The following is an 11,470-nucleotide window of genomic DNA, read 5'->3' as shown; positions in this document are numbered from 1 at the left end:
TTTCCGTGACTTATTTTCAACAGATCTTACTTTGAAGGTTAGCTTTTCTCATGTGTAATGTTTAACTTCCTGTGTCTGTCTTCCTCCGATTCCCTGATTGGTCTCACCTTTTAACACTGCTACATGTTGACTAATTAGTTTAAATATATACATGCCTATATGTACACGACTTAAGTGTTACCAGATTATAAATGTGCAGGACCTGATAATGTGATAATACAGCAAAAACTTGCTGCACAATGTAAGTGCAAAATCTCTCCTTTGGGTTAGGCACCAGACTTTATCACTGATTGCAAAAGCTAAAATGCAAACATTATCTATGCCACAAGAAGAAATGACCAAGACGTAAAACAAAAATCTTTTCTGTGTCAAGTTGTATCATCTTGGTAATAATTTATTTCAAAGCAGATGATGGACACTGGTGACAAGAAGAATAAGATCTGAGCAAACGTTCACCAGATTGTGCCAGCAGTAATGCAAATCAGAGTCAGACTTCAGTCAGGTGCACTATATTGCCAAAAGTATTATCTTATGTGCCTTCACAGGCATATGACTAACATCTCATTCTTAATCCGAAAGGGTTTAATATGATGTTGGCCCACCCTTTGCAACAAAAACAGCTTCAACTCTTCTGGGAATGTTTTCCCCCACGTTTAGGATTCTGTTTATGGGAATTTTTCACAATTCTTACAGAAGCACATTTGTTAGGTCAGACACTGATAAAGGCCTGGCTCACAGTCTCAACTCCAATTCATCCCACAGCTGTTCTTTTGTGTTGAGGTCAGGACTCTGTGCAGGTCAATCAGGTTGTCAGGTGTAAGGCTTGGATGCAGCTGCTCGTCCATAGAAACCCATTCTAATCTGAAGACCACATGACGTTTGGACTCTGCAGCAATTGACTCTGCAGAAGGTTGGAGACCCGGGCTCGCTTTATGTGCCTCAGCATCTCCTGACCCCACTGACTTTATGTGGCCTAGCACTTTGTGACTGTGTTTCTGACATTCCCAATAACTTCCAGTTGACTGTGGAATATTCAGTAGCAAGGAAATTGGTCTTGTTGCACAGATGGCATCCCATCACACTACTACACTGAAGTTCACTGAGCTCCTGAGAGCAACCCATTCTTTCTCAAGTGTTTGTAGAGGTGGTCTGCATGCCTAGGTGTTTGATTCTATACAACTGTGCCCATGAAGCAACTGAAAGATCTGAATTCAATGATTTGGATGGATGAGGGAATTCTTTTGTCAATATACTTATTAGTATAGATTTTGAATAACAGTTCTCAGTTGGAGGAGAATCTGATAGATGCATTCACAGGCAGTGTGCACATGGGTGAAACTGTGCTTTCTACATACAGACCTCATCTATTACTGCTTAAAAATAGAGAGAAACATGGTTTCTTGGTGTTTGAAGTCAGATCGGTGATTATGTTTGCCACCTGAAAACTATGTAAGCAGGAAACCAAATCTCTTTTTCTTCCAACAAACAACACAGCAAAGACAAAAGCACAGGAGCATCACAACGTGGAAAAATTTCACCTTAAAGACAAACATGAAGTTTAAAATGTTATATTAACAACAACAAATCATATTCACAGAGGTTTAAAAGAAAAAAATAACATCTGATATCTGCATGGGAAATCAAAATCCACTGACTTTGCATCATTATATATTGCACTAATATTTTAGTCAGCTGAAGTAAGGCTTTTGATACTTTACCTGTGTGTTCGTTTGCATATGAAGACAGCAGCAAAAACACATAAACAGGAAGACACAACTGATCAGAGCAACCTGACACTTTAGATACTGTTTCAAGGATTGTCACTCACTTTGTTTGAATTTCAGCATTAAAATTTCCTCCATCTGGTTCAAAATGTTCAAAAAATACACATAAGCAAAAAATGAACTACTGTACACTTAGAATGGCTTTGTCAGGCACATGAGCCAGTCTGGTAAATACAAACAGCAATAAAACAACAGTAAGGACAAATAAGGTGCTTAATCTCACAACACTCAGTGCCTTGTATATTAGTACTGATATTTAGGACCCTAATGAGAATAATAAAGACAGTACTGATGAAACATCTATTCGTTTTAACACTACAGCTTTATTTTCCGCTATGCTATGAAGTGCAACTGATCGTGCTATAGAGAAGTGTCATCAGGAAGTAAAAAATCTGATATAATCTCTCTCACGAGCTACACTTTCCTGCCTGGGATTTCCATCCTGTGTGAGGCCTTTAATCTTGACATACAGTAGTTGAAATAACTTTCATTTTTACTCATGATCAGGTTTAGCAAAACCACACTAAAAAAACAAGTAAAAATTCTACCATCCTTTAACCTTCTCTTCCATTTTTCTTGTTGTGGTGACACACTAGGCAGTTCCTTCAGACAACTGGTTGCATATACATCTATGGGAAAGGCTTCCTTGCTCTGTAACCTTGGGAACACTTCCCTGATGACTTTGTCACAATCGCTGGTCATCAGGTCATACTGAATGGAAGATGAAGTGCATTTTATGATTGACCTGTTGACAGGTTGACTCTTTCTCAGTCAGATCCACCCCTCGTTTATCACATACAGTTTGAAAAACACCCAGATGATGACATACAGTCAGGTCAAGGCTGGGACTTTACAGACCACATTGTCTGCACTCGTCTTTTATGACATCTGTGTCTCTGATTCAAGATGAGGGTTTGTCCCTGACAAACCACAGATGGTATAAAAGATAAATGTAGGCACTGTGACTTTGCCCATCAGTTTGCGAAGCCTCAAAGTCAATGTTTCAGGGTTTTATAATTAATCACAGGAACCAAAGGTGTGGATGTGACTATGACTATAAAACCAAGGAACATCACATACTCTTTAAATAATGACTAGTCATTAGTAAATAAGCAAACTAACATCCATAATCATCTTTTCTGAGCATAATAATAATCATTTGCAAAAGGAACTTACTGCTTTACTCGTTATCACAACAAATTAGTGAATGAGCTTATAAATTCATTAGGAAGTGTTTAGTGAAATAAGGGGCGAAGAGCTGATTTAAGACAGGTCTGCTTTAACTTCAGACTCTGAAGCTCTGTCCATTTTTTAGTCTGTTTTTTCATAGCTGCTATGTCAGATGTTGGATGGATATTTGAGGTTTAGAAATGTCTTTGAACTACCATACACGTTAAAAAAAAACGAAGAAAATGTTGGGAATATAAGCAAGGTTAAATTTTACTGCCTCCTTTTATAAGAGAAAAAAATTGCTGGTGTTAAAAGTAAGAAAGAATTGTCTCGCATTAACAGTTTTAATGAATCATTTTGAATATTAGTGAATTGTTTACTGGATATGAAAACACAATAAAATAAATTAAAGTTTAGATCTATTTGATGCAAAGTCACTTCAGTGCATGTAAGGTAAGAGTTATTGTCAACCAGCTTCTGCAGCACTTTGTCCTTCCTGAGGAGGAGGAATAAAAAGGTCCTCTGCATTTTGAACCACATGTCTAACTTTTTCCATCTCAACAAAACCATGCAAAGATTTAAGAAAATATGGTAGAAAACTATTTTCACGGATCCCACAAATATATAAAACTCAGTACTGATTCTTCAAAATCATCTCCTTCAAAATCATTTTATAAATATCAGTCATATTCACATGGGGAAAGCATCAACATTTTCAAGTGCTGCCAGGAACATACACAACATCTGAATATTTATACTACTTAAATTATTCGCTTATATTAATCCTCAATGAGGAAAGTAGATCATGCTACATGTTTTCTCCTTGAGCTCAGTCTTTTGCTGGTGGTCACAACACATATCCTTGATCTTATCAGCAGCAATCTGGGAGGCAGATTTTTTACAGGGGTTTGCATTCGTTACTCCTCAGAATAACAGTCCAAGGCAATGCTGTGCTCCTGGGCCAAGGCAGCCAACTCCTTCAGGAACTCGGCGTACAGGATAATGGCGAAGACTCGGCTCTTGGCTTGAGGGGAAATAGTAGGACAGGGGGGCAAGACACTGAAAGGAGGCAAAGGCAGAGCGTTCTTCACAGAGCCATTGGGAAGCGATGGATCCAGGATGATGTCACCGCCCTGAGACTGGAGGCACTCTGCAGGACACACACAAGTATCATAAACTGACGTCTGAAAAACGTTTTATTTGTAACTTTCCAAAAATGACTGTGTTCACACTTTCAGAGGTGGCCTGACAACATCTACAAATTATGTATTTCAAGCTTAGTCAGAGGCTTGCCCAGCGCTATCAGTGCTAAGAAAAGCAGATGTACTCATCTGTGGATCCAGTGTTGACTGCCCAAGAGTAATAAATGAACAATTCTCAGTTTCACAAATGTATTCTAGTCCAGAGCTTCTCTGATGAAGGCCACAAGGCCGAAACATTAGGATGTTTGCTGGCATGGCCAGAATAAGTTGGTGAAATTAAGAGCTGTCGACTTAACAACTCTTTTACGTCTTTTTAAGCACAACTTTTCACAGTGGATCATCTCTTTGTCTTTTTTATCCTCTGTCATGCCATCACAGCTCCTCAGCCGCTTAAAGACATTCAGTCATTCTTACTTTGTCCAACCTGAGCTGTTTCTCCATATCCTCACTCCTGAATCTGTCTGCCCTGAATCTTTCATTTCTATTCCTCCTGCTACCTTTCTGCCAAAAAAACCCCATTCTGCCCAATCTGAGCTTCTTCAGCTCTTTTCCACAACCACTGTTGCTTGGAGTGGTTGACTATAACTATTTAAACTCATCTACAATATTCCACTGTCCTCCATACAATTCAATTCAATTCTATGTCATCTGCAAACAGCATAGCTGACAGAGACTCTTGCCTGCTCTTGTCCATCACACTGTCCATTTAAAGCAGACTATCTAACTTGTTTCTTTAACTTTAACATATGTTGTTTTGTATCCTGTTTATATGTGTACTTATTAACCTCTGAATTTGCCATCTTGGTCTTTTGCCAACAAGAACCTCCAGGCCTGAGTGACTAGAGCAGGATAGTCTGGTCTGGCCATCACATAGCGCTCTATCTGAGCATGCAGCGACACCAGCACCTACAGAATGAAAGTGAACATAACATTTTTATTAACAAAATCCAATCTGACCTGCATGAGTCGTGTCAGATGTATGACTCCTACCTGGTAAAGTGTGCGAACGTTAGGCTGGTTTTGTGTGTCTGTGCTGAGCAGGAAGGATCTCAGGAGAGGTTGTGGGTACGATGCCAACTGGGCCAGGATGCCTGTCACAAGCAGGTTTACAGCAATAGAGTTTTCGAGAAGGTTCTCCAGCCGAGACAAGAGCACACTGATGAATGGACCTGGTTAGTGTACGTCAAGAGAAAATGCATTGTATCAGGTGTAAAATAATGGGGGGGGGGGGGGGGGGGGGGGGGGTGTGTCTTTTAGTCTTACAACTGACATCCAACCAACAGCTTTTTTGTATTTTCAGTGGCTACATTTATTTTTGACCACGTTACCATGTTGCAAATCTACATTACGTTAAACGTTAATTGGAAAAAATTCTGAATATTTGACACAAAAGAAACTTTCTCATTCTGTCTTGTAAAAATGTGTATAGTGACTGAGGTTAATAAATCAGTGAAGCTGCTTTAAATGTTACACCAGCACAGACCTGTAAATGGAATTTGATGTCTCCTGCTGCCTTTCTTTGTGTCGCTCCTGATCTTCTCCGCTTCTTCTTCCTCTCGCATCACCTCTTCCTCTTCTTCTGCCCCAACGTCATCCCCAAAGGAGCTAAAACCAAAGTCAGTGCAAAGCTCTTCCTCCTCCTCTTCAAGTCTTTGCCTTAGCACTTGGACACGCTTCCTGAATATGTCAATATCCTCTGTGATGTCCTCATAGTCTGGTTCTACCCCTAATGACAGCATGAGCTCACAGTATTGGGACAGGAAGTCATTGTTGTTTGTGTTGTCGTCAGGCAGGCTTGGAGATATGGGACGGTCAAATGATTCAGATCCATGATGGCCATTGGTTAAAGTGTTTTTTACTAAACATGTTGAGGGTGACTGTATGCTTTCATGTACATGTTGCTGATGTGCTCCAGGTGTATGGCTGACACGAGCTGTAATGTATATATCATCATCTGCATCATCACATTCGTCGATGATGTCATTGTTTACATTGAAGCCATTGGTAAAGAGCTGATCTCCCAGTGACCCTCTGTGTCCAAATATCCTTTTGGTTTCTTCTTCTTCTCCTTCCTTTGTTCTCCCTATCTCCTTTTCACAGTCCTCACTCCTTCTTCTTTCCTCTTTTCCTGCATCCTCGCTCCTCCTCCTCGCCGACATAATGCTGTTTACAGTTTCCAGAACCGTCCTTCCTGTTGTTGTTAACATCGTTGTTAATGTTGTCGCTGTTGCTGAAACTCGCTGTCCTTTCGAGATGCTCCCACGGGATTGGCGATTTGCCAGCATGATCCGATCCAAAATGGCTGCCTTTGCGTCCTTTTTAGCAATGAGATCATAGACAAGAACGTCATCCTGAAACTCGGATTCTTCAACATAAGAGCCGCGCACCAGCTTGGTTGCATTGCGCCGCATTTCCTGGATGTGTCGAGGAGGCAGTGGGGGAGGTGCTGGCGGAAATGTGCATGTGTCTGCCTCCAATGATACATCCCCATTCGCCAGCACCACGTTTACCACAGCTGAAACCAAGGGATTGTCATCTGCAAAAATGTCATCCCACTCCAGTTCAAGGGCGGAGCTGGCTCTGCCCGCTTGGCTGTTGTCTAAAGAGGATGGTGTAGGGGAGAGGGCAGAGGGCGGAGGACTGATAACCAGTGAGCAGATGGAGTCGCTCTTGACTCGCTGCATGAACTCTTCCTCATCTTCCATGTTGTTACCAGGTGTATCAGATCGATACTCTTGAAGTGGAGGATTGATGCCATCATAAGAAGCCGACCATAAACGGCAAGACCTGCCAACAAAGAAAAAAATATAGATTCAATAAACTTCTCTGAAATTACTCAGTGTATAACTTTTAGTTAAATTCGAAAAATTCCCAAATCATAACCACAGGGCTCTGTCACAGCAATGCTCTAAATTAACATTATAAATACTAAGATCCCAGTCAAACCCATTCACTGGATTGATCATGGATGGAGGCCCAAAGTGATGAAACCCAGTGCAAGGCAGTCCATGACCTTGAGCCCATATTCTGATTGGTAGAGGTAGGGACACAAGCGTGTCCCGAGCGTGGCACGAGTTGGGCCTAAACAACATTAGGATGGTAGTTTAAAAGTCAGTAGTGTCACAGCTGTGTCCTCGTGTGTCTCCACATCCCCTGATCACCTCATGTGTGCATTTAAGTCCTCTGTCTTCCTGTGTTCAGCGTCGTGTCGTCTGTGTGTCACCCTTCATGTCATGTCAGGTTTCAGGAGTCTGTGCTATAAGTTTATAGTTCCTTCATGTTCCTGCACGACGTCCTGTTCATAGTCATCACAGTGACCTTGTCATTGTCTTCCTAGTTTTTATAGTGAAGTCTCAGTTTTCTTAGTTTTCAGTTTTCCCCAGTTTAGGTTCCAGTTTAGTTTTGCCTCTGTGCTTCCTGCCTTGTTTTGTTGCCCTGATTATCAGCCGTAATAAAAGGCTCACTTTTTGTTCAAGTTAGTTTTGGTCTCCTCACCTGAGTCTGCTCCTGGGTCCTCACACACCCACACACGGTCTGCCCCCGCAGAGGCTTAAAAGTATGTATTTATGCAAACTTTTACACTAAGACTTTCAGATCTGAAACAATAATGGCATTCCCATTAGCCAACCATTATCAGATATTTGCATGCCAACTCACAAAACAAAGAGTATAAACAAGTAAGCATTAGCATGTAACTTAAAGTGTTGCTCAGTCTTAGCGTGGCTGTAAGCTGTTGTTCTCGTTTCTTTTATTAGTCTGTTTCCTGCACCTAAGATTACAACGATAAGGAGTGCATTTTTTTGTTTGATTTTGGTTTCACTGTCAGATAAAAGACCAAACTCATTATTGTGGCAACATTTATCTATTACCACAAATGTCTCAGTTCTCCTACCTTAGATGTGCCTTGCTGGTTTTCAGTTCGCGCTTATCTAATTGTAGTTTGAAAAGCAAAACTATGAACTTTAACTCGCCTCTGTCAGTGCGCCCCAGGGTGGCTGTGGCTACAATGTAGCTTGCCATCACCAGTGTGTGAATGTGTGTGTGAATGGGTGTGTGAATGGGTGGATGACTGGATATGTAAAGCGCTATATAAATACAGGCCATTTACCATTTAAAACCAATAACAACAATCAAGGTTTTTAGTACAAATGTAATAGCATATGTTGACCAGCAGATGTCACTATAACACTATGAACCACTTTCACTGTTTCACACTCTGGTTTGCTGCATGTTTCCCAGTAAGTGGTGCAATGCACCATGTACACCAGTTATGAGAAACAACCCAAATCACATTTAATTTTAGTAATCAGACCCAGGCTGAACCATAGTCTTTTTGTAGAAGAAGAAGAAAGGCACACTAACCTGCGGGCAGTGGAGATAGCCTGACAGGCATCCCAGAGGTAATGGAGGTAGTTTACATCCATCAGGAAGTCTGAACCACGACAGTAACCAACGCTGTCTGACACTGACAGATCTGACAGACGGTTCAGGAGGAACAGGTCAGTACAGCCAAAGCTAATGTATAAATAAGCCGTTACCCGCTAACATACTGACCGGTTGCTTTGGGCCAGTGGATGTGCTCTGAGTGTGTGAGTGAGTTTTGGAGCTGCAAAGGGAACCAGGAGGGCATCAGCAGTAGGAAGGAGGCAGCACTGGAGGAGTAACAGTCCCTCTGCTTCAAGAAGCAGCGCTGCTTCCTGCTCAGGTGGCTGCAGGGAATCAGATACCTGAGGAGACACAGAGCAGTTACACTCAGTCCAAGCATGTTATACACAACTGGCATCCAGGTGCAGTTTCCCCATGTTAAAATGCTTTATAGTAAGTCAATAAAGGAAGCTGTAGCTGACAGTGATCAGTGAGGTCTTACCATCATAGATAGAGTGTTTGTGCTGCTGGTGTTTTAAATGGATCGTCTAAATAATACATTTTCTGCAGTGAAGTTCCAGTTTTAGTGAAACTGTAATATTTTATTAGCACTAATTAAAAGATGTGTGTCTGTGAGTTGCTGTTAGACTGACCTGAAGACCAGCTGCAGCATGACATCTTCACAGAAGAGCCCAATCAGAGTCCTGAACAGAGCCAGCGACACCGTGCCCAACTGAAGGACATGCAAAAGGTCAAAGGTCATTTACTGCATGACAGAGCATGAAGCAGCTGTATTAGATGACTGTGTGGATACCTGGAAAGGTGTGTTGACCCTGCTGACCAGTGTGTCCAGGATGTGAACGTTGTCATGTGTGTGCAGCAGGATGAAGGAGAGGAAGGTCTGGAGGAGGGCGGGCTCAGAGATGGAGCGCAGGAACAGGTCCAAGTATGCTGTGGTAGTCATCACTTCCTCCACCGTCAGCTACTCACAGACAGACAAATGATCACATTCACTAGGATGTGATTAAGTAATAGGTATTTCATGCAGGTGTTTTTATCCTGCTGGAATTACAGTAAAAATGCTGTATTAATAGCTTTCCTGTGAGATGTTTACTGGTGACTAAATGTAAAAGATGAGGAAATAAATGTCCTGTCTGGTCACTTTAAAAACTTTAGTGGCTACAAAAACAGCTGAAATTACTGTATGGTCAAACTTACACTCTATAGAGTATAAGTGTAATGTTTTTGCATGAATAAATAAAGTATTTATGGTTATTACAGCAGGAAGACCAACATAACTGTGTTTGGTAACCAAAACCTCTGACAGTATCATCCTTTAAAACTCTGTTACATAACAGGCAACTGTTCCTGTTGTAGATTTCTTTCGGTTTGCTGCCTGTACCTGCACGGCACTTTATCAGGGACTTTCTTTACAGTGTCGTGAAGAAATGTGATACCTTGTGCAGAGCCGGAGCAAGTACAGGCACAAGGAAGCCATTGTAGATGTAACCAAGCAGCTGGGAGCGGATGGACGGATGAGCCACCTGAGGGAAACAAAGATGTACACTTACAGAGTAAAAATAAAGTGTGTGTGCGTGTGTGTGTGCGCGTGTGTGTGTGTTACCTTGGTAACAGCACTACAAAAGTCCAGAGAGTGCAAAAAGTGGACCAGAGCAGGAACCTGTTGACCCAAACACAAAGTGTTGATTCATTTATTCTCATTAATTGTGTTACTAACTTGTATAATTAATTAACATAGTTTTATTTTTCATACATTTATCTAACGCATACTTGTGCATATTATACTGCACATATCACTTTTTAGATTTAATTACCATTGCATAGCTGTTACACAAGTGTTGCATTGATATACTGGAAAATTAGTTGTCTGGCCAAGTCAGGAAGGAAGGCATTCATGCTTGAGCATAGTACAGATTAAGTGTACTTAAAGTGGAAGCTCTTCATCTTCAGTCCTCTGAAGTAATGAGGAAAACCACAAACTTTGCTTAAGTGGCTTAAAACTGAAACCTCCCAGGCACCAACAGAAATACACCCCCCACACACGAAGGTACAAGTCCAGACACTACTTTTGGTTTCTCTCACAGTTTCACTCATTCATGATTTCATCCTGTCACCCCAGCACTGTGGTTGTTACCTGCTGCCAGTCCGCCTGGTCCAGAGAGTTCCAGTCCTCGCTGTAAACCTGCAGCCGAGCCGGAAGAGACGAGTACAGACCGGACAGACCCGTGGCCAGCACCTGCAGCAAACACACACATACAGGTGTTCAAAATTTACATTCTGAAGAAGAGTTGGTCAAAAAGAAACAAAAAGAGAGACAACATTTGAAGACTTTCGCCATACCCGTAACGACCAATTTTAACACCTCAGTGTAAATCAACAGGCATGGTTTAAATTAGAATAGTTTTCAGGTTTTCCAAAGGGTCGCTGCACGGGCATCAGCCCTGATGATGCCTGTGGGGGTATATAAGGGTTCATCAATCTTAAATGATAAGTTCACTGACATTATATATTTCTTTACCATATTTTTATTTACTATTAAACACTACTATTGTGTCCCTGAAAACATTAGTTCCCTAATCCCAAAAATCCATGCTGACTTTGGAGCCACAACTGCTGAAATTTTATTTTACAACTTGCTGATTTTGGTGTTTCTGGATGCTTTTGACTAAAGGTGGAAGTGACTTGTGGCAAATACTGTCGTGGTCCGTGTTATATTTGTTGTTTTTCTCATGATTCTTTGTATTTCTAGATCGTTCATTTCCTCCTGCCTTCTCTGCTTCCCTTCTTTCTGTAAATCAGGGACCGGGGCCCCCTGGTGGACTGCAGCAACAACAGAAGGTCAGTTTGAAAATTACTCATAGAAACTATGTACAGTTGCATATCTATATAATAATATGTATTTATACAACATGTGTATTAAAACTGTAA

At 41.3% G+C, this 11,470-nt stretch overlaps 1 protein-coding gene across 4 annotated transcripts in view; it reads right to left on the bottom strand.

Annotated features, from left to right (window-relative positions):
• Positions 1 to 388: 388 nt before the first annotated feature.
• LOC146579391 (FHF complex subunit HOOK-interacting protein 1A-like) overlaps positions 389 to 11,470 on the bottom strand; it is a 27,947-nt gene continuing 16,865 nt past the window's right edge. For all 4 annotated transcript variants that reach the window (XM_085269180.1, XM_085269182.1, XM_085269183.1 and 1 more), the window contains 11 exons: positions 10,677 to 10,778; positions 10,146 to 10,202; positions 9,979 to 10,065; positions 9,336 to 9,503; positions 9,175 to 9,254; positions 8,711 to 8,883; positions 8,519 to 8,630; positions 5,640 to 6,943; positions 5,147 to 5,325; positions 4,942 to 5,062; positions 389 to 4,104 (listed from right to left, as the gene is read on the bottom strand). In XM_085269180.1, the coding sequence (XP_085125306.1) occupies positions 3,872 to 4,104; positions 4,942 to 5,062; positions 5,147 to 5,325; positions 5,640 to 6,943; positions 8,519 to 8,630; positions 8,711 to 8,883; positions 9,175 to 9,254; positions 9,336 to 9,503; positions 9,979 to 10,065; positions 10,146 to 10,202; positions 10,677 to 10,778 (2,616 nt within the window). In that variant the 3' untranslated portion in view covers positions 389 to 3,871. The remainder of the gene's footprint in view (positions 4,105 to 4,941; positions 5,063 to 5,146; positions 5,326 to 5,639; positions 6,944 to 8,518; positions 8,631 to 8,710; positions 8,884 to 9,174; positions 9,255 to 9,335; positions 9,504 to 9,978; positions 10,066 to 10,145; positions 10,203 to 10,676; positions 10,779 to 11,470) is intronic.

Source organism: Mchenga conophoros, linkage group LG3 (assembly GCF_057382185.1).
Source record: "Mchenga conophoros isolate Kocher_MC1m ecotype Shallow Benthic linkage group LG3, M_conophoros_male_GT1.1, whole genome shotgun sequence".
Classification (NCBI taxonomy): Eukaryota; Metazoa; Chordata; class Actinopteri; order Cichliformes; family Cichlidae; genus Mchenga; species Mchenga conophoros.
The sequence above is the reverse complement of the archived record's forward strand: the minus strand, read 5'-3'. Positions and strand labels throughout refer to the sequence as shown.